Source organism: Dermochelys coriacea, chromosome 8 (assembly GCF_009764565.3).
Source record: "Dermochelys coriacea isolate rDerCor1 chromosome 8, rDerCor1.pri.v4, whole genome shotgun sequence".
NCBI lineage: Eukaryota > Metazoa > Chordata > Testudines > Dermochelyidae > Dermochelys > Dermochelys coriacea.
In genome coordinates, this window is record NC_050075.1 from 96236808 (window position 1) to 96260639 (window position 23832).

The window sequence follows — 23832 nt, forward strand, 5'->3', positions numbered from 1 at the left end:
TTACAGCAGAGAAAATGTTAGCCTCTTGTTCTCTTCTGGGAACCTGTGCAAATTACCACAATCTCCTCTTAAAAAAAAAAAAAAAAAAAAAAAAGTGTGTGGGTATTCACCATCACTGAATATGTATTTGTGACACACCTGTTTTAAATGTTTGTGGGTTTGGCTAGAACGAGCAATGTACATCTGACCTTCGATGGAAAATTGCCATCAGCCCCTCTTTGCACCATCTCCCTCATTCTTTTCAGGGCTTAAGAGCGCTTAAGTTTTGTTTTCGGTCTGGAATCTATTTGAATTGATGTGATACTGAAGCTTTTAAGAATGTGGAGGAAATGCATCTTCAGACTGTTCCAAGGTTTAAATTGAATTGTGTAGGACAGTAAGGCACTGTGACTCCTACGTATATGGTGAGCAGCATCTCATGTTGTGAAGTTGCTAGTTTCATGCATTGCATCTTAATTGGAGAGAGGGAAAGGGTGAGTTAAATGTAAATTGTATGACCATTGCTCATACCTTATTCTGCCACTTGCTTTTAAATCTCTGGAATAGTGAGGCAGTCTATTTGAATTATTACTGTTACAGGCTATTAGCACAGTAAGAGAGATAGTAAAGTGCTATTACTGTTAATATGGAACCTATTCCCAAATACTTGGTACTACATTCATGGCTTTTTCTTTTTTTCCCCTCTTATCCCCCTTGGGGAGTTTTGGAAACAGCAGACAAAATGGTGGTGGGAAATATGGTGGAGAAAACACTTTGTATATAGTATTTTAATGTGTTGAAGCTGTAAACTGATAGACGTAGCAGTTGAACTTGAATTGCTGGAACGGTTGCTTAAATTCCTCCTTCCCCTTCCCTGCACACTGTCACTGTTTACATAAAATTTTCAGAGTTATTAGCATGTTGCAGTTTTTTAATGTAACAAATTATGGAGTCTAGAAAACAACAGTAGGGTTACTCTGTTGTGTGGTGTAAACTCTAAAAAGGGGGCGGGGAGGATCATTTGATTGATGCAATGCAGGCACTACTAGCCCAAAGAGACTAATATAGGAAATCATCTGATGTTTAGATCTGTATGAAATGGTCAACATAGTGCCATACTCTGTTAATCAGTTTACTGTGAGGTGTAGTAGAGTTCTATTATTAAATTTAAAACCTTACTATATAAGACGAAGGCAGCTTTAATGAGATGAAAAGGCTTAACTGGAGTCCAATTAAATTGTCTTACCTGTTTATGCCGTCTGCTTAAATCCTGACCGGTAAGTTAATTCTTTCCTTTATGCCCTCAAAGCCTATGCTGAGGGCGGCGAAGTAGATAGATACCAGATCACCAATCTGTCCCAGCCATCTCTGAAAGTCTGCACTGGGGATGTGAATTCATGGATTCATTCATTCACCTCCAGGGCAGATTTTAAACAAGGCACCATACAGTGTTGTTTTGTGAAGTAACCGCTGACTCACCTAATATTTAGTCACTGCTAATATAAATTTATTTCAGTACATCCAGAAGCAGCTGTCTGAGACTTTAGGGGTATGTCCACACTGCGATAAGAACCATAGCTGGCTTGGGTCAGCCGATTCAGGCTTGTAGGGCTCTGTCTGCAAGGTTATAAAATTGCTAGCGGAGAGGGTTCCACTCTGAGCCTGCATGTCTACACTGCAATTTTTAGTCCCACAGCCCTAGCCCAAGCTAGCTGACCTGGCCTCTGAGATTTGGTGTTGGGGGTTTTTATCACAGTGTAGATGTACCCTTAATGTTTAGGCCCACAACCACTGTGTCCAGTTGCCTCCTGCTGTTCTGGTTTGCTGTGATTGTGTTGTAGGCAGCAGGCAACACCCAGAGAACCTCAGATGAGAGGGCTGTAGGGTGCAAAGTACTCCACAAACATGAATCAAGCAGCCCCGTTAGATAGGTAAATACTGCTCCTATTTTCCAGATGGACAGACTGAGTCAGAGGTTAAATAACCCAGCCACAGTCGCACAGGAAAGCAGCAGCAGTTGGGAATGGAGTCCAGGAGTGCATCTCGTAAGCACCATGCACCACGCTCCCTAATGAAATGCATTACTTTAACTAAACTCCCTTCGTGGTCTGTGGAACTAGAAGGCTGGGGGGAAGGAATGTGGCTGAGGCCTGTAAGTGCCCTTTCCAGTTGTATGAGGAAGAAATGCAGTGAGAGGGGAGAACCTCAAGTTTTCACCTCAGGCTAACAATTCTCTTCTTCACGGATTTGATGTGACTCAGGGCCCTGCTCTGTAAAGGGGTCCCAGCATGCAGAACCTGTGTTATGATAGTGGAATGCACATGTCTGTCGACTCTGGCCCTGGCCCTGCACAGAGCCTCTGAGGCCACTTTATGTGGGTGATTTGCTCTTTCCTCCTCTCCCCATGCCCTACTTTTAAGATGTATTGCCTGGAATAGCCCAGCTGTGAAAATCAGGACCCGGAGGAGTTGGAGGCAGGGGCGTGTGTGTGTGAGAGATCTTGTATGTTCTAGTCAAAACTATACATTCACTAAGGCTTTATTCCCCCACTCTCCTTTCCAACATGCTGGCCATATGAATATTGTCTGATGCTGAGGGCTTGGCTGAGCTCCCTTTGGACCTTAAAAATCCCTTTCCGTCATCAAGCAGGTGTTGCATTGATTGAGACAAAGTCCCCCATATCCTGCCCTCCCTGCTGGCTCGGGAAGTGAGACCCAAAGCCAGGAATTATGCCTGTGAATCAAGTGGGAAACATATACCCAAGTGTCTTGAGGTTAACTTCAATTTTCAACTGTGTGACCCGTTAAGCAGCTTTGCTTCGTGCCACTTGTGACATGGGAAAGAAATGATATGATGGCAGTGTGATTATCCTGACAAGGGGGAGAGAATGGAAGTGCTGTATTTACTTGCAACAGCATTGTCTGAGGGCTGCCTTGTTAAATAGGGCACTCTCACGCTGGGGCCAAGCTGAAAGGCAGGCCAGAGAAGAGAATATCTTGAGCCTAATGCACAAATGCTCAGCCATCAATTTTTTTTGTCTTTTCTCTTCGCTTCCTGGCAGCAGTCTTGTCTCCCTCCCAACCCATCTGCTAGAGTCTGAAGTGCTATGTCTGATGGAACTGTTTGTACTTGTTTGACACCCTGTTACAGAGAAAGAAAGCCAGTCGTATGCAGGGCTGGCTGGTGTGGAGGGTTTACTGAGCCTCGGATCCTTTTGCCTCTAATGCTCATGTACTCGAAGTAGCCACCACCTAATGATGTTTGTTTTAGTCCAATTTCTAACAAACTTGTGTCTATCTCATTAATATTATTACACCATCCAGTACTAGCTAGCAACCTCAGCTGGAAGGTCAAGGGTTAAATTAGCATAGAGACGGAACTCCTTTAGTCCCTGGAGGATAGTCCTTTCAGAACAGATCAGGCATGGGGCTGGGGGGAGGAGAAGCTTGTACTGCTGCCTGAGATGTGACTAATCTGTGGCTAGATTGGGGGCTTTGGTCTTCACTGCTGGATTTCACTAGCATTGGAGGTTAAGAAAAATAGATTTTCAGTGGAAAAATAGTGCCCTGTGTACCCTGGGATTATTTTTCAGCTCGCTGAATCATAGAATATCAGGCTTGGATGGGACCTCAGGAAGTCTAGTCCAACCCCCTTCTCAAAGCAGGATTAATGCCCAATTTTTGCCCCAGATCCCTAAAGGGCCCCCTCAAGGATTGAACTCTCAACCCGGGGTTTAGCAGGCCAGTGCTCAAACCACTGAAGTGTCCCTCCCCCCCAAGTGAGTGAGGTGCTTTGTAGGAGCAAATGAAGACCCAGTTTCTGCCACAAAGAGTATGAAAGCCATATGTGACACAGCTAATGAGGTTCTTGCAGGTTGGGGGGTGAGGTGGGGAGGAAGGAGAAGGGTGACAGTGAGGCATGTGCACATGTTGATGATTCCATTAAATTTAGTTCTTTTGAGTTCTTGGGGGTATGGCAGAAGTGGGTTTGTAGAAGGGATTTGGAAGAGGGGGGACCAGGGTGTGGCTTGGCAAAGTGGCTTAAGGAGGGTGTTCTATACCTAGGTGGGGACTGCAGAAGATACCAACGTAGGACTTGGGAGAAGAAAAGAAAGGCCTTGACTTCGGCATCAATGGGGGGTGGAAATACAGGTCAGCACTGAGGGATGTGGGCCCTCAAAAGCAAGGGTTAAGAGCTGATGCATAGCACCATGGGGCACCTGTAAGAGATTCAAAGGGAAGAGACAGTGAAAATGACAGGCAGGTGAGGGCTTTGGATGGGCAGGAGGATTTCAAAGAGAACATCTCCTGGACCAGATTAGAGGTGGTAAATAAGCTGTGAACATGTGAATTAGCCCTTGGGATAGAAGGAAAGGGGTGGATTTGATGTGCGACTGTAGAAGCAATGGGATTGGTTTACTGCCCAGGTGTGAGAAGGATTCTTGTCTTGCATATTTTCAATCCCAAACTCTTCAGCACACTGAACATGTAGAGGAAGAGTCAACTCGAATTTAATAATGAAATAAATAAATGCTGACGGTGAGAATTATTCATTTTTCATTCAGTAGAAACCGTCAGTTTCTGAAGTAACTGAACTGGATGCATCATTTAGACTGAATGTAAACCAAAGATTCTTGTCAAAGAACTTCGGTCCAACTTGCTGCAGAAATACCCATAGGGCATCAGGAACAGGATCGTGTAGAAAAAGATAGGATGAAGTATTAAGTGTCCTTCATTGTTGAGCCAAAGTGGCTAGGTTGCATGCTCCGTCAGGATCCTCGCTGCTCTGCTTGCAGCAGGGCCTGGTTTGAGAGCAGATGGCAGGAAGTCAGTTTTTTAGAAGAGAAATATAGTGCCATTTAAATTAGAAAGGGGGAACTCTTGGGAAATAGGTCTTGTATGGAGACCTTCTTTTAGTATTTCATCAATTAGTGACCTACACTGGGCAAAATGATCATATAAACCAGTGGTTGTCAGCCAGGGGTACATGTACCCCTAGGGGTACATAGAGGTCTTCCAGGGGGTATTCAACTTACCTAGATCAGTGTTTCTCAATTTGGGGCTTGCAGCCCTGAGGGTAGTCATGGGACAGGTTTAGGAGGTTGCATATGCAGTGCTGGCATTGGGAGGTGGCAAACAGGGCAATTGCCTGGGGCCTCCCACAAAGCTAAGTTATGCGCAGGACTTTGGGCTCCAGCCCCGGACAGCAGGATTTGGGCTTCAGACAAGGCTCACAAGTGAAAAACAGGCTCAGTGTTGCAGTGAAATGTAAGTACAATACTTGTATTCCAATAGATTTATTTTGCAATTATATGGTAAAATTGAGAAAGTCAGCAATTTTTCAGTAGTACTGTGCTGTAAGGAAGCAGTTTTTAAGTGAGGTGAAACTGGAGATACTAAAGACAAATCAGACTCCTGAAAGGGGTACAGTCATCTGGAAAGGTTGAGAACCACTGATATAGACAGTCTTTGGGTAGAAAGAAATAATGAATGCTAAGAATCCAGTGAACAATGACTTACACATTTGAAGTACGCATTGGGAATGTCATTACTGATCAACTTTCAGAAGCTCAGATCACTCAGTGGAGAGTTGGGAGGTGAATATTCATAACCTTTATTTCTTGCCAGCTTGACCACTTACTGACTCTTAACAAAACTCAGAAATGTTGCAGCAGTTTGAGCTTTTATTATTTGTAATGGGCTTTCCTTCAGTACCTATCACCATCGTATTCAAGCACCTCGAACACTTGAATGGGGTTTATCCTTGTAACTTTTTCCCTGAGAGGTAGGAAAATATTAGCCCCATTTTACAGATGGGAGCAGAGGTACAGGGATGAAAGAGCCTGCAGAATGTCAGCCAGGAAGCCTCTGGCAGAGCCAGGAATAGAATCTAGATTTCCTGAGTGCCAGTTAAATGCCTTAACCACACAACCGATCTTCCTCTTGCTTCTTCCTTACCTATCAGATGCTGCAGGGTTCAATGGAGAGTAATTTGATAATGGAACCAGCTTATTTTACTGCTCTAAAAGGATACTTTGCTATTATCCCCCTTTTCACTTCAGTCTGAGCCCTAAATGCACTGTGTCCCGTGCCTCGGAGTTGTGATCAGACTCCAGGATCTGCTTGAGTTACTTGGCTCCCTCACTTAAAACTAGTATTTCCCTTGGGATGTTGGGTCTGATGGAAGTGAACATATTGTAGTTTGTGTAATTGTTAATCAACTGAGTGCCTCCACTAACTTTTATTATTTGTATTACTGTAGCACAGAGGGGCCCTAGTTACGTACAAACCGAACTAAAAGATGGGCCCTGCCCCAAGAGACTTGCAATCTAATTATACAAGATGTGTATAGACTGGCAGGAGAGTGTATTTTACTTAGTGGGCATGTACTCTGAAAAGTGAGTCTGGAAAAAATGCCACTGCGCTGCTCCACAGATCTGCCACTTGTGCATACATGCATATCTGCTGACTTCAGTGACGAGAATAGGGTTTTCCTGCTTTTTACTCCTGGTAGCCCTGCAGAGCCTCTGTGGCTAAGAAAGTGAGCAGGACTCTATTGCTTCTCTTGTTGTGTATCAACCGTTCCAATCAGCTACTCCTGAGCAAGCTTATTGATATTATTCCTCTGATATTCTTGTTAACTGCTGGAATTAGCCTACCTTAATTGTCACCATGAAAGGTTTTCCTCCTTTCCCCTTCCTGCTGCTGGTGATGGCTTATCTTAAGTGATCACTCTCCTTACAGTGTGTGTGATAAACCCATTGTTTCATGTTCTCTGTGTGTGTATATAAATCTCTCCTCTGTTTTTTCCACCAAATGCATCAGATGAAGTGAGCTGTAGCTCACGAAAGCTTATGCTCAAAGAAATTTGTTAGTCTCTAAGGTGCCACAAGTCCTCCTTTTCTTTTTGCGAATACAGACTAACACGGCTGCTACTCTGAAGCTTATTGAAGGCAGTGAAGGGGTTCTCTGTGTGTAACCAAGGGCAGAACTCAGCCTGCAGAAACTTTTATCCCGGTGGTGATGCTTGAGAAGGCCGATTGACTCACCAATCTTGGGTTGAGTCTACAAAGCTGGTAGTTAGGAGAAAATACCTTTTTACTTGTAAAGTGGGCACACCTGTGAAGGAGTCTTAGCTAGGCAATAAACCTGGAGCCCTGTGATGCTGCGACTTTTACAAAGTCGCTTTTTATAGTGTATATAATCACCCTTTAAACTCTACCCCACGTTTTAAATAGGGCTCATTAGATGTAACTGAGTGTGCCTAGCATGCTACAGGCTTTTTGATACCTTTTGGGTAGGCTGTGTGGTTGTGGAATTTTAGAAAGAGGATCAGTTCAGCATAGGGCTTTTGATTTCAGGTCCTGGCCTGCTCCAGGTCTGTAGGAGCTGATAGTGCTCGTAAGGTGGCTGATAAAGGAGAGCAGGCTTCTGTAGTCTAGTCTCCTGTGAGTTATAATGTTTTGGTTTGGGGGTTTAATGTGCGGGAGGTGGGTAGTGCTGGTGGGCTGTGATATGCAGGGGGTCAGGCTAGATCTGGTGCTCGCTTCTTGCCTTAAATTGTGACTCAACAGTAACCCAGTGGTGCTGAAAAGCTCACATCCTGTCCAGGCCTCTAACTAGAAGGGTGGTGAAGTGGTGTCAAACAGGGTGTGCCCAGCAAAATGCCCTTTCGTCTTCCAAAGCCGCCTACCCCCCACAACATTGTTGGTACCAAACTCCTCCTCGGTCCTCCATTACACAGTAGCATGAAGTAGTGAATTGTGGCATTTGAGCTCTGGTTTCCCCATATGTGGTTAAAGTACCACACTGAGCATTTTCCAGCTGCAGCTAGAGTGCAACATGCAGAAAGGCTCCATCTCATTTAGAGGTTAGTCCTTGTGTGACAGCCCTCTTTACTGGACACTTTCCAGCACACAGGGCTTCTGCCTAAACAGAGGCAAATTGTTTTCCTTGTTAATCTGGACTTGGAAAGTGAATTGCTGTTTGTCTTCCACATCGTGGGCCCTGGGCCGTGTCTGCGGATGTGTAAATTGCACCACTAGTGAGGTGTGAGATACAAGAGCAGAATAACTATTCCTGTGGAGATTACATCACTACCTTCTGCTGGAATGACATGCTCCAGATCCTTCACCAAAACACACTGAGCCATGTGAGGATATTTCTCTTATGATTGTGACACATGCTGCAGAAGGCTTAGGTGAATAGTTACAAGTATGGGGGGTGGGGGTGGGTGTGTGTGTATAAATTTTCCCCCTTGAATGCAATTAATATAGTTGGGTAATGTGGATTTCATATTAAAGATTAATTTAGGAAAACATCCTTGTTTTTAATCTCTCCTTAAGTGCTCCATACATTTTGACTTAAAACCATTATGCCCTTGGTCTTCAGACTTTTTTGCATTGCATATGAATTTAATACGTTGAGTATGATTATGCTCCACTACAGGAAAACCTTTTTCCCCTCTGTTTCCTGTGTTACTGGACAAGATCTACACAGGCTGCCAGTTACATGCTGTAGATATGCCCATACACATATGGACTGCTTCTGGCATGTGTGCGAGATGATGCCCAAACCTCATACATGGATTCCTTTGGCTGCTAATGCACTCTGGACTTGAGATTTACAAGGGTCTGATTGTAGATGCAGGTCTACTTTGTGCATCTCAGCCAGGGAAAATTCTGCTCCATAGAGCGTAATGGGTGGGGATGAGGGGTCCTGTTCGCTATTGAAAGGGGATAGAGGCAGTTGACTTACAAGGAGCATGCTGAAATCTGCTGCTGCTCAGTCTCCACAACAAATTAGTGGACTGTGAAAGTGCTAGAGAAACGTACATCTCGAAGAGTGAGGGTTTTAAGGCTGCCATTTCATTGAATAATTTCAGTCTGGCTGAAGCCCAATTTGGGTATCCTGTGCCTCCAACGCTTCAGTTATTGTCACATCCTTTCTTTTGTGTTTCAGGTTCTGCTGCCAGGTACAGGGGATTGCGTTACAGGAGTGCGTGATTATTAGATTTTGGCAGTGGTGACAGCCTGAATGGCTTCCTCGTGCACTGGAAGGCTGGTGTTTAGTACCACAGCTTCCCCCTGCTGATAGGCTGTTCCAGTTAGCAGGGCTTCTGGCAACACCACCAAGCAGCACATAGTCTTTTTTTTGTATCCTGGTGTCAGGGAGCCTGCATGAGTGCTCTCCTACAGATAATTCAAGTATCCAGCTCCTAGCTGTGTTGTTTTGTCCAATTTCTATTGCGTTCTGACCTACATCATTCTTTATTTGCAAAGCTATACTTGCAGGCAGCAGTAATAAATCAATTAATGACTCTGATGAATCATTTAATGGCTGACAAAATAACACTAAAGCCAACAGCTTGGATCTCTACAGCAGTACCAGAAGATGCTGGTTGACTCAGGGTAGGGAGATGAAACAGAGACTGTTAGCTCAATTAGTGCAATTAGTGTGCGATTTAAAGGCTTAGACGGCATCTGCTGGAGTACCAACTTGGTGTGTTAACTGAATGTCAAGGTTTGGAAAGCAAAACTCAAGAGATCCAGATTTTTGCTATCCTACTGGCTGCTTCTGTTTTTAAAAAATACAGATCTATTCAGAACTGTTCCACAAGTTGAGTTGTGTGTCCAGCCAAGAATAAACTTACCCTGTCTGAAATCATTCAATGCTCCAAGTGCACGGGGCAGGAGTTAGTCATAGCCAGGCCTTTGGAAGGAGGTAAATTACCTACTCCCTACTAAAGCTGAATGCTAGCAACAATACCAGGGGCATGGAAAAATGTGAACCATCCCAGGAATTGCTGAATGATTTGAGGAACTTGATTTCATGAACTTTATAAAAGTACCGCTGCTTGGAATTGCTTGAAGCACTGTCAGTCTGGCCTGGATTCTGTCACCACCAGAAAGTTAGGCAAGATGAATAGACAGCTAATGGTACTCCACCCTTTCAATGCCTGGAATCCAGCTGGGATATTCCCTCCCACACATTTCATTTAGCAAGATGGGAAGAATAAGCTGGCCACAACCCACTTCTCCCTCCCACCCAGTGGTAGCCCCTTCTTGATAGGTTTAAAACGGGATTTTTTGGTTGGGGGAGAGGAGACCTCTTCCCCTACTCCTGACTCGGACACTGTGTGCTTGCGCTAGCGAGTTATCGCTGGGCTGTAGTCCCTGTTTGTAGGCTGTTAAGCTGCATTTGCAAAGAGTTTTGAGATCCTTGGGTGCAAGGTGCTCTGAGTGTGCAAGTATGTTTGCTTCTGAAGTTACAGCTGCAGCAGTGGATGTGAATATCTTACGGCCAACAAGGTTTTACCACTCAGAAGTGACTGTCAATAGGCATGTAACAAGATGTGATTTGCCTAATACTGCATGTTTATTGAGGTTGGCAAAGAGCCTTTAACATAACTAGACAAATAAAAACAGCATGTGTGTATAATCTGATAATGAACATGGCTGCACAAAAGACTTCCTAATCTTGTGCTGTATAAATAACACTGTTTACCTGCTGTATCCCCATCACAATCTGTGCCTTGCAAATATCCACAGTAGGAAGACCCACCTCACATCCAGTTACAACAGATATGCCCTCATACAGTAAGAGGGACTTTACAGGTGTCTGTTTTACTAATTGTCCAAAATATCAAATGTGATGAGTCAGAATCATCAAACATTGAGTACTGTAATCCTCTTCTTACCTGGGTCTGTGGCTCTTGCTTAGACATCCCCCTCCCTTCAATCCAAAATGCAAGTGCAAATAGCCCTACCTTGCCTGGCTCTTTTGAATCCCTTCAACATCTTCCCCTTACCTAGAGATGTGGTAGATAGTCCATTACTTGAGCTCTTGAATTCAGGGTTGGATGTCATTCCAAAAGAGATGTGTTAGCTCAAACAGCAGTTTATGGGCTTAAACCAGCAGCGATTGGATGAGGTTCCACATTATGCAGATCACACTATAATCATCCTTTCCAGCCTTAAAATAGCCGAATCCCTTTCAGCAACAAATTTGACTACTGCTGCTTTGCACAATTCAGCTCCTCCCTGGCTTCATTTCTTTGCTACCCCCTCTTTGCTGTGCCCAAGCTATAGAAGTAACCACTCCCATTCTCATCTGAGTCGTCGAGTCCTGCTCCCTATATTGAGGAAACCCTATCCGTTGCACCACTGCTCCATCCTCTTGCCTTACAATCTCTTCTCCTCTCCCTCCCCCCCCCCACCCCCTGGACTTGTGTGTGTTGTCTGCTTAGGAGGAACTCTCAGGCACTCTTGGCACTACAGAAATAAAGTTGAACTCTGTTCCTTGATGTCGCACCCAAATTGAAGCAATGTGAGCGATACCGTAGCTCTTGGCGTCCTCAAAATGAAAACTCTTTCCCGGGCTCCTAAACACTTCCCTCTGCACTGTAGCACTTCCCCCATGCAGTCTGACGTATTGAAAATACTCCACACCCGCAGCTTCCATTGAAGTTCGTAGGAATTGTGGCCTCTCAGCACCTCAGAAAATCAAGCCAATACTATAGCTCTTAGTTTGACAAACTGGCTCATTGGTAACGTGAATCCCTCACATGTGAAGAATTCCTCTTTAGCCAGAAAATGGATCAAATGGAAAAAAAAAGGGGGGGGGGTTATCTAGTCAGTGCCTCCTAGGGTGACCAGATGTCCTGATTTTTATAGGGACAGACCTGATATTTGGGGCTTTTTCTTATATAGGCACCTCTTCCCCTCCCCCCCCCCACCCCCCGATCCCAATTTTTCATATATGCTGTTTGGTCATTCTAGTGCCTCCAGCCATTGCAGGATTTTCCCCTTGGAGAAAATCTAGAGGAGAGCAACAGAAATGATTAAAGGTTTAGAAAATATGACCGGTGAAACAAGAATGGAAAAAAATTGGGTTGGTTTTAGTCTGGAGAAGAGAAGATTGAGGGGGGGGGGGGCATAAGTTTTCAAGTCCGTAAAAGGTTGTTACAAGGAGGAGGGTGAAAAATGATTTTTGTTAACCTCTGAGGATAGGACAAGAAGTAATGGACTTAAATTGCAGCAAGGGAGGTTTAGATTGGACAATAGGAAAAACTTGCTAATTATCTGTGTAGTTAAGCACTGGAATAAATTGCCTAGGGAGGTTGTGGAATCTCCATCACTGGAGGATTTTAAGAACAGGTTTAGATAAACACCTGTCAGGAATGGTCCAGTTATTATGTAGTCGTGCCTTGAGTGCAGGTAACTGGACTTGACCTCTCCAGGTCCCGTCCAGTCCTATACTTCTCTGATTCTATAATCTCTAGTGCCTTGCCTGGTCTAATGTTAAGTATCTCCATCAAGGGGTACTTTTCCCTTTGAAAAGTGCTCTGCTAGACCTCTTGGGTAGAATACCTTTTCTAGATCTTCTGCTTAAATTTTCAGTTGTTCCAAATTGTTCCTAGTTTCTTATCACCCCACAGTTCTTATCGGTTCTCCCTTCTGAACTATGATTTGTATTCCTGGAGTACCTAAATGTCCCAGTCAAGATCGTAAAAGCCTATAGTAAGAGTCCCCGCCCTGGAGAGTTTATAATCCAAGTAGACATGACAAATGGGTGAGGGAGAAGTAGTAGTAGCCCTATTTTTCTAGTGGGGGACTTTGGCACAGAGAGATTAAATTACTTGCCCAATATCACAGGAAGCATATGATAAAGCTGGGAGCCAAACTCAGATCACCCATCTAGTGCCTTAACCACAAGACCATCCTCCCTCTTTCCTTGTTGTGTGCACCCCTCAGGTAGTTGTGGGGATGAAGTGTATCAGGAGAGGAGGCTAACCTGGTTTAGACCAGGCAATGCAAGGGGCTGGTAGTGAATTCAGAGGTGGATGCTTTTACCCACTCACCACTTTAAAAGACACCCATTTAATGTAGAGCATATTAGTGTGGCATCTGATGGCATTGTAATGACTCTTTACTGGAGCCATTGCCAGGTCATTCATGCCATGCATTCTTGCAGAGCTGGTCCAAGTGCCTGTGCATTTGGGGATATACTGTTTCTCTAAGGTCGTAGGTAGGCTGTTGTATAGAGGGGCCTTCGTGTTTAACTTAGTGTTACTGGAGAACAGAGGAGTTGGGGAGGAGAATTAAAAAATAAAATTTCGCTTTGCAGTCTTTTAAATCATTCATCAAGTACTGGCCAATCTGGCTCCAATTCTGTAGTGTGCTCGGGCACTTGCGGGTGTTTAATTATTAAATTCTGCCAAGTGCCACATGTGCATGGAACTTTACATATAAACAGAGTGTGGGGGTATGGATCATGGAAAAACAATTCTGGGATTTCATGGAAAATGGGCACAGGCTTGAAAACATTTGCATTGTGCCCTGTTTAATCTGCTCCTTAGCTTTCGCCTAGAGAATGCAACACAACATTCTGTTTCAACCAGGAAAATGTAATAACTAAATTAGATGGTGGGGGAGGGTTCTGTTTACGCTAGCAAAACGTATTCTGTGGTGCATAATTCTCTGCCATTGCTTAGGGCATCCGTGATGACTTTATTGCCAGCATGTGCTGAACAGGGTACGGTAGCCTTGATAAATGGGTATTTTAGCTGAGGTTGACCTAGGTCCCCCTACATGGTGTTAAACCCATGTGTTCTTTGCCCATTGGAAGTGACCAGTCTGATCACAACACCTCTGCTTTCTATGGCACATAGTTTGATCTGGTGTAGAGGGGCCCTGAAGTCCCCAGATATGTGAACTGTATTATTCTAAAATGCTTTGGGATCTGTTTAGCTTTGGGAGGTTTCCCACCAAGGGATTATGGTGTGCTGGAAATCTCTTGAAACCATAAAATACTGCCTGGCAGCTTTATTGCAATGCTGCCTTCTTCGGAGAGAAGCATTTTGGATGATGGAGGGCTTTATAAAGGAAATTTTAAGTGGATTTGCTGCAGTTTGGCGCTGGGACTTGTATATTTTCTCATTAAAAGCATTCATCTGCCTTGCAGAGAAACTGCAATGTGTTCAGTGGGCTTGAATTAAGATTTCATGTCACTTCTAAAGTCTGACCTGCAAAGGGGAGAGAAATTGGGCTTGTCCCTCTTCTCCCCCCCCCCCTCTTTTTTTTTTGCTGCTCTGTATTGTATAAAGAGAGCCTGAAATGGGTGGGTTTGTTTTTCCTGCTAGTTATTTTTAACTATACGAATACCAGGAATGTCAAATCTGGTTCTTCCCCGTTTTATCTGGAGGATTCTGCTTCTGATGCACAGTTGCATTCTCGGCCCTTAATTTGGGCTGAAGGGGTGTTGAATCCCCAAGGGAAAGAATGTTTTCTCCTGAGTGCTTTACTTAGATAAGTGGTAACACACATCTGGGCTTTAAACAGCCTGGATAAACATCACTTCCACTGTCATTCAGCTTTTGCTTCCTTGTACTTGTGATGTCATCCACAGTATTCCAAGGCACAGGCCTGGTTCTTTCCCCCTCTCCATTGTCAGGTCACGTTTAAACACAGGCTTGCATGGATGGGGCCACATGTATGTTGAAGGCAGCCTGGTTGAAGCACACCAGTGGCTTTGAATAGTGCTGAATTCAACAGAGGCTTATTTCTGGGGACAGCAGTAATGAGTTGTATGGCTCTTTATTGCCTTAGAGCCATTCGCAAGGGATGTGATACACCTGCAGACTGTCTTAACTTCTAGAAATGGGTGGGGGCAGAGGAGTGGTGAAGGGAGGAGATGGGTAAGTGAGAGAAACTTAGTCAACTTAGTAGAGACAAAAAGTGTTAGGCTGAGTTTTGGGGATTTGTTTTTTTCACTGGGGCCGCAATAGATGCGCTACACCAGTGCACACCCTGTGTTGCACTGGGGCAACATTGTCTTATCAAAGAAGGGTAAGACTGGAAGGGACCTGAATAGGTCATCTAGTCAGTCCTGCCATGAGTGCAGGGGAATGAAGTAATAAATGAGGGGTTTGTTCTTGTGTGTGTTATATATGGTTTTTATTTGGGTAGTTCCTCAAGGCCCTAATAGAGATCAGAACCCTATTGTGTTTAGGGATTATATACATACGTGAGAGTCCCTGCCTCAATGAGTTCACTGCCTACATAGACAAGATGGACAATATGAATGGAATGGAAAACAAAGGCACAGAGAGGTGAAGTGACTTTTCTCGGATTACTCAGCAGGCTTCTTGACTCCCATTCCAGAGATCTCAGTTAGACCACACACTGCCTCCGATATAAACTTCCCTCATCTAGGGACACCCTATACTATTCACTGAAATAATTTTTATAAAAATAAGCTTTCCACCTGCCTGTGCTTTTGTGAGAGCCAGTTATGACCATCGGAGTTGGTGGAGGTGGGGTGAGGTGAGGCCTGCTTCATTGTGTACAGGAATGGGATGTGGGTATTTGACAGAAGCACTGCTGGCTCCTTAAATGTATGATCCACCAAAAAGGATGCTCGGATGTTGTAACCAGTACTACAGAGATTGGTCTAGGTAGCACCTCCTGAGAGTTGACAGTTGCTATTAAACCTGGAGTTTTAGGGTTCATAATCTAGTTCTGTAAATTGACAAAATGGATTAATTTACACCAAACAATTTAAATCGCTGACTTTAATCATGATATAAATCAGCAAGTAAATCACCTATTTTAATCATGTTTTACGTTTTTGTTTTTTTAGTTCTTTTCCTAAAGGACTGGTTCTCATTAGTTTGTAACTATTAAAACGTGTTGATTTGCAACTAAATATAGCCTTTGCACTGTTTGTTACTACTTTTTGCTAACCAGGAAGGGTTTGTGTGTACAGACTTATTTAAGCAGTTAAACTATGTAAGTTACATTTGTTCAGATTCTTCATCTTTACATTTTTTTTACTATGTCAGAAAATGGCAAATGCATTCCTTATTTACCAGATTAATTTTTTACTTGTGATTTTTTTTTGTCAAGTTTTACTTGAATGGTAATTTAAATTCAATTAAAATGCACATGTAAACTTTTTACATTAAATAAAACTACCTAAGTGCTGGATACATTGAAAAAAAAAATTGAATGTTTTGCATTTAAAGCTAACTGATTTATGAAACACCGAAAATGTTATCTATAGCTAACCGATTGAACTGATTGTTTCTGGTCACCATGTTCTTCAAGATTTCTAGAACTAGTAGAGCTCATCCTCTATTGGATTGGATGAGGTAAACAAGCTCTCCTGCCTTTTCAGCTCCCGATTGGTTTCTTAACTTTGAATGAACTGAACTGAGCTAGTTCAATAAACTGAATTGAAGAGAACGTTCTCTGTGCACCTGCAGAAGGGCCTAAGGCTGTCCAAAAGCTGGTTTAATACTTCTATAAACTCTGGTTCTAGGTGCTTAGCCAGTGACTTCCGCCAGTTCAGTGGTTTGCCTTCCTTTAAAACTTGGCAACAAAAATAGACTGCTTAAAATTTATTGTATTTAATTTAAATGACTTTACTAGATAAGAAGTTTAGGGCTTTAGTTCAATTGGAAATGTAATTGTAAGTAGGCTTGTTTGTTTTTTTTAAATTAATTTAAATCTGATTTAAATTTTAAAAATTAAATTTGATTTTTTTTTAAATCCACCCTGTAAATTGCCTTTGGTCCAAATCAGCTTTGCAAAGGTGAAAGCAGTGGCTTATGATGTTTGCTGCGGATGGCTCTTCGGGGAGAGGTTGTTGCCATGTTCTGGCTAAAAGAGATTTTAGAAGCAGCCTGTCTATTTCAGATCCTTATTGTTTGTAAAGTTTAATAAAAATGCTTTATACTGATTTTGGCTATAAAATGTAATGCAGGTAGTGGGGTGAACTACAAACCCATAGGTTTCAGAGTAGCAGCCGTTTTAGTCTGTATTCGCAAAAAGAAAAGGAGTACTTAGAGACTAACAAATTTATCTGAGCATAAGCTTTCGTGAGCTACAGCTCACTTCATCGGATGCATTTTCCACCAAATGCATCCGATGAAGTGAGCTGTAGCTCACGAAAGCTTATGCTCAGATAAATTTGTTAGTCTCTAGGGTGCCCCAAGTACTCCTTTTCTTTTTACAAACCCATACAATCTAAAGCAGCACTTGCCCCTTGCTTCCCCCCTGACTAGCCAGTGCCCAGAACCATTCTGGAGCAAGTAATAGCTGTGACTTCACAGCTCATTGCATGCAGTTGGTGGAGCAGGAGCTGGCTGCCTGCAAAGGCAGAGAAACCTAAAACAAAAGTCAGGAGCGCGAAAGTTCCTTCTGAACTAATTTGTGCAGAAACTGTCCGGTGCCCTTGCTAAAAGGGGCATTCCCCACAACCAGACCATTATTTTTTCCTTCAAAAAACACTTGCAGAATAATGATCCCCTGCATATGAAGGGCTTTATTTATGCTCAATAGATTATTTCTCAGTCTTTCTGCTTAGTATTGTTGGGTTGGGTTTTGTACTTTGCATTGGTAACGCAGCCTTTTCTCACAGCAAGGTGTAAATAGCTTGGCAGTTTCAAATTACATTGACCTGAAACCCATGCATGCAGGTTGTTAGCCTCAGGCAAATTTTCTACCCAAAACTGAAACTGGCTTAATAATTTAAAAGCGCTATTAAACTGGCTTCCCTTCCCTACCTGTTTAAATACATACAACCAATGATGCTTGGAGTGAAGGATAGACGAGAGGGGTTATGGAGGAGAGGTGAATTCAGTTGGGTGATGTGCTAACTGTCGTATGGGGATTTCTGAACCTAAACTCACTGCCTGGACTCTGAATCTGACGGCTTTTGTTGGCTGAAATTGGGTGAAATATTGTGGTGTATTTCAGCTGGTTCCTGACCTGTCATAAGGCTTACCTTGCCCATTCAACTGTCTTCCGAGTTTCTTGTTCTGTTGAAATTGCCATCACATAAATTACAATAAACACTTTGAGATGCCATTTACCTTTTTAAAATGACAGGTTTCAGAGTAGCAGCCAGGTTAGTCTGTATTCGCAAAAAGAAAAGGAGGACTTGTGGCACCTTAGAGACTAACAAATTTATTTGAACATAAGCTTTCGTGAGCTACAGCTCACTTCATTGGATGCATTCCGATGAAGTGAGCTGTAGCTCAGGAAAGCTTATGCTCAAATAAATTTTAGTCTCTAAGGTGCCACAAGTACTCCTTTTCTTTTTAAAATGGACTCTCCAGTGTTCCTCTCTCTAAAGAAGTTTTGGTGGGAAGGGGAGAATTGTAGGTGTGGGACTTAAACAAAGGGGATCTTGCTGTGTTTTGATAGCTTCTGGGTTTTCCTTTGTGAATGTAATTTAAAAGACTGGAGGAAAAGAGCAATAGTTCTGTTATGTAACAGCAGGTACACAAGTTTATCGTAAAAATTCAAAGGAAAGTAATCACTGATTGCATTCAACTTGGTCACATTGGTTTTCAAACTACTATGATCTTTAAAACGGCACTGGAAGTATTGGCTCTCTTGTCTACAGATAAGTGAGCAACAGCAAAATTTTTACAGCAAAATGATTATTCCTGTCCTAGAAGGGACGTTTCTGTCAGCTGTGGTGTTGAGGGAAGAAATCTTTCTTTTCCTTCTGAGTAGCAGCAGCCTTACATAATGCTGCTCCTTTTTCGAGCAGAAACTGCCACTTACATTAAGTAGCAGGACAGTTCAGTGTGTACAGCTATTCTTTTGACACAAGCAGAATCTGCCAAATTTAAACTAAGATCCTTCAGTTTGTTTCCACGGGTGAAAGGCCAAAGCGGAATGATTGGTTCATAAACTGAAAGTGAATACTCAGTTTAGTCTTGGAGCTGTTTATCTTTACCTACTGTCATTATAAAAATGGCCAGTTCACTCAGCAAAACCCAGAAGGTGTTCTCTGTTTCACGACCCGCTACAGGTTTGATATGCACGCCAGAGAACTCCCCTTTGCCCCACAATGTATATAATATAGAGGGAGGAAATATTAATACGGTTGCTAAATGGGAACAAGTGTTATCCAAGTAACTTGCAGTCTCTGCTGCAAGGTGAACAAAACCAAATCATTTGTCTACCAAAACAAAGGCTTTTAGCAGAGCCACTTGCAGTTTAGGTATGCAGTCCAAGCAACTAAAATGTAAGGAAATGCAAGGGCTTTGTGAGGGACCTGGAGGGAAGGGGCTATATGTAGAGCTGAAGCCTCTGCGGTTATTACAAGATACTTACTGGAAAATAAATAATAAAAACCGTGCAAGGTGGTGGATGCATCTTCTTGGAGGACGGAGCAAAACAGTGTGGCAAATCTAGAAAAATAAAGCAAGGACTTAAGTTTATTTTTTAAATAGTTCCAAATTTGACACATTAGAATCCGAAATCAGATTCTCCAATGGATTAACGATAATATCTTGGTTATTTTAAAAAAAAATCTGTTTTTGCAGGGCCATGAACAGGGTGCAACATGAACTCTTCCTCTTGGTTGTTAATGGATAATGTAAACTCCATTCCCAGAAGCATGCTGACCAGAGAGAGAGAGAGAACAGTGGTGCAGGAACAAGGAAGTAAATAAATGGGAAGGGGTGAGGGAGAGGGTGTTAAGTCAATTGGAAGCCCTGACTAGTGAGTTCAGAGTCCTCACTGGTGATCTGTGAAGAGAAAACAGTAGGGAAAGAGACATAGGTGCTTTTGTTCCAAACAATAATGAAAGGGCTTTTATTTTTTTTTTTAAACTCAAGTTGGTGATGCCTCACCTGAGGGCATCTTTGCTGATTTCTTTTGCCATGAATGATGCTGTTGGATTTCTAAAATACGTACTTACCATAATTAAATGGATGGTGTGGAAAAGTTGTTTAAAAAGTCACTTTAGGGTCAATCCCTGCCCTCAGTTGCACCCAACCATAGATAGAGGTGACCTGAGCAATATTTGGTCCCAAGATATTAAACCTAAAGACCATCATCGGCTTCCATTTTGGCTGAGTGCTTAAGCATAGTGTTCTGTAAATGGCCTTAGAGGGTGCAGGTTGATAGCATCAAAGGGGTATGAAATTAGTGATTAGTCGTGGGTTAATTGGTATAGCGGGGTATGGTAGCAGAGGTTGCCTTTTAAATCTGACATGAAATCAATTTGTCCATCTTTCTATTTCCTGCAGAGCGCAGCTGCAGCCCCAAGTCCAGTACTAGGAAACATTCCTCCTAATGATGGAATGCCAGGCGGTCCCATCCCTCCAGGTTTCTTTCAGGTAGGTTTTGAACTTCCTGTTTCTTTCTTTTTAGTGGTGTTGGTGTGTGTGTCTCCTTGGCTTCTTAATGTCAGCATTGCCATTTCCAAGAGGATCCCAGAAAATAGTCTGATGCTTTATCTCCTGATTAATTTTTTTAATCAAAAATGCCAAAAGTAGCCAATCAATTGTAACATTCTGCTGTTGTTCCACATTGCTTTTTGTAAGCATAGCAAATTACTCTCACTGATTCTTTTTTTACAACTGATATTTTTCCAAAATTGCTTTTTGGGGGGGGGGGGGGTAGAGATTTTCTTTATTCTTCGGTCATAAGGGGCTTGTGCATAATTCAAAACATGCTGGATTTTGGTTCTTGGAACCTTTTCCCTCTGGTTAACCACTTAATTTTTTCCAACTGCAATCACTGAACGCATTTAACAAACACTAGCTTAAATTGTAGCCACAGGCAGAAGCAGATTCAATATGGGTCAAAAATCATTGCGTGTCAAGGAGACACCTTGTAAGAATTTGTCTGTAAGTGTCCTCTCCATTTCCATGGTTCATTTTACTTATGCCCTGATTCAAGACTTGGCAATATAATCTATGCGTGATCCTAATGGGAAGGATTTTAAAGAGCATTTGGAATGGAAGCTTTAAGATTTATTACTTGTAAGATGTTTTTAATTTCTCTGGAACCTCTTTGTATGCCATGTATATGTGCTGATTACTACAATGTGAAATCTTGGTGCGTTATGATCCTTTTTCTTAAGGAATAAGTGCTTGTTCATGTAACAAATGAGCTGGCTGTTGGTGGGCAATATTTGTTCTGACCAGTTGCTATTGTTACCTGGGTTCATGATTTGCATACAGGAGAAGTTCTTGGGCAATAGACAGCTTTACTTGATAAACTGATCATGATTTGTTGTGGCAGTGTTACAGTTGATGTGCATGCATGGAGAGATGGGATCTTTTTGTTAAACTGCCCATTTCCTGAACACGCTTATGTCAAAATAAGAACATTTGAATATTGATTTGGCCTGTTGCAGGGTTTACCAAAGCGCCTCTGATATTGGAGGAGACAAAGAGAAAAGAGGTGATGCCTCACAGATTATAGCTGCTGCCAGCAACTTGAGTTCTGTTCCCTGTACATGACAAATGTGTTTCCAGGGGTTTAATTTTCATTCTGCTGAGTGAGGAATTGGTCCATACCTGTCCTGCCCCAGCCTGCAACCTCACATCTCTGTGGGGTTCCAAATTTCGAAAAAGTTGGAGCAGATCCAGAAGTGACGCATTTTATTTAACCAAAATGGATGCGGGGTTGGAGTGACAGAGGGAATTTAAGCTTCTTTTTTCCTTCCTCTGGTTTATAATGGCCCACAGCTCTAGTAGCCGTGGTGTCCATTGGTGGGCTACAGGGCTCCCTCCCCATGATTCACTTGTCACAAGCAGTGCTTCTCTAAAAGCTGCCTCGCACCCCAAATTCTACCGCACATATTTCCTTCCCTAAATGCCAGCCCCAACTGCCGTCTTCCTCACCCCTGGAAAGGATGCCACGTTTTAGCGGTGTCTGAACTTTGTACCAAAACCACCGTAATTTTTTTTGTAAGGTGTTTGGATAGTTTCCACTTTTGGATATGCTGGAGACTGCAAGTTCTGCCTGCTCCGGCAGTCTTGCTAGCAGGTTTCTGTGTTGAGCTGTTAGCTGCTTTTTAGTTAGTTTCTTATCTTCGTAGGACAACAGAACACTGAGTTGGAGAGGGCAATGTCTGAAGGGACACAGGAAATGCAAAGGATTGAAGCAGCTAGGATTTCCCTCCCTGACCCTAATGTGTCAGCCTGGGCAACAGACTGACTAGTCCATTAGCAGATGGACGCAAGGAATGGCACCAGAATGTAGTAAAGGCATAATGTGGAGTCTGATCACTGAAGACCATTGACTTGGTGTCATATAGGGGGTGCTCTAACTGTGCCCTAATTGTTTTCCAGACTTGACCCACTAAATTGGATTTTCTTTATTAATAGTTAGTATGGATTCCAGTAACTTCAAAATAAAAATTCTGTTACAAGGTAGCATTAATCTGCACCTCAGAATCAGATATGGCCGCTTTCCCCAGTGAGCTTAACACCAGATACAGGATAATACAGGAAGGGAAGGTCTGGGGGTTACTGAGGATACCAAAGGAGGAGGGATTGCTTTTCAAAGCTAGTTTTTAGCAGGGTTAGAGGAGGAAGAGGCCTGGCATATGAAGCCAAAGAACTAGTTCCAGCCATCAAGGGAAGCATGGTAGGAGGTGCAAGGCCAAGAATGGGAAAAGGAGAACAAAGGAGAGAAGGGTCATGGGGGACAATAAGATCAGCCCTGTCTGTCTCTAAGGCCTGTAGAGTTGTCAATGAAGATTACAGGGGAAAATAAGGTGGTCAGTTTGGGGGGGTGATTAGTTTAGAGGTGACCTCATGGACCTATCCAGAGCCAAAAGCCTGAAGAATAGGAGAGACTGGAGATAAGGGGGCAGGTTTTGGGTGTATTGGAATAGAGGTGGTGGTTGAAGCCATAGGGTCACTAGGACGGAGTAGATCTGAATATAGCGCACACAGCTATGAGCCCTACAGACTCTTGCATTGTAATGCTGCGTATGAGGTTCTCTAGGGCTGATGAGGTTTGTAAAAACTCTCATTGTGAAGCGATTTACACTATAGCCTGTGGGCCAAATGCGTGGCCAGCAGAGTTCTGAAATCTAGCTGTATCCAATATGATGGTGGCCCTGGGAGACTACTGGTCCCAGCATGCAATGCCCTAGCTGCAGGCCACAACTTTGTGTTTGAGTTTGTGGTGGAGAATGCATACAGTCTATTCCATTTTATAAAAATTAGCTGCAATCTTGTGGCAAATGGTAAATGCAGCCTTCAGTTGTGCAAAGCTTGGACACGCTTTGATGGTAAAGCATTGTCATTAGATCCCCGTTGCTGCCGGGCACCTTGCCAAAAATGAAACGCTGTGTGCTGTGTACACATATATGGGTTCAGAATGTTAATGAATTAGTGGCAGGAAACTCTGATATGTTTATCATGTGACTGTCCTGTGGTCAAATGGATGGTTACCTGCTAAAATTCCCTTCTCCTCCTAATAGTGACCTTTTGTACAAAAACAATTTTTCCCTTAACTTGCCTTCAAAAAGATCAGGGAAGCTCTTCCCATTCAAGTTAGAAAGCTAAATTTATGCCTAATGTCAACAGCAGTAGAATAGATCTCTCCTGGTCCTAGTAGTGGACAAAAGGGTTACCTCTCAAGAGCTACCAGCAAAAGTTTAAGGCCTTATTAGTGATGAGTAAATATCATGCAAGTAAGTGTGTGTGTGTGTATACATGTATATGCACACATGTATGCATGCATATATAATAATCATGAGAGACACTCTGGTTATATATTTTCTCTAAAGTTTGAACTCTGTATGTAGCTCTTTAACACACTCTGATGAAATGGAAAGTTGAACATAAATCAATGTCTGTTGCTGTGTTAGCTATGCATCAGCAGTTAGTGTGAGAGATTCACCATAACAAAGCACTAGCTAGTCAGTGTTCCTATACTGCCCCCTAATGCTTAGAGATCTTGGGAGTTGTGAAAGATGGTGGGATTTCTGAGTTCGTTTTTATTTGCCTCCTTAGCGTTCATTACCCAGTAAAAATGCATTTGTTTACTAGCTTGTAATCCTTTTGGTAAAACAGCAATGAGAC

General features: G+C 42.9%; 1 protein-coding gene across 1 annotated transcript in view; it reads left to right on the top strand.

Annotated features, from left to right (window-relative positions):
* Positions 1-23832, top strand: part of SSBP3 (single stranded DNA binding protein 3) — a 136589-nt gene that overhangs the window by 78242 nt on the left and 34515 nt on the right. The window contains 1 exon segment of the mRNA XM_038415004.2: positions 20032-20121. Within this exon segment, the coding sequence (XP_038270932.1) occupies positions 20032-20121 (90 nt within the window).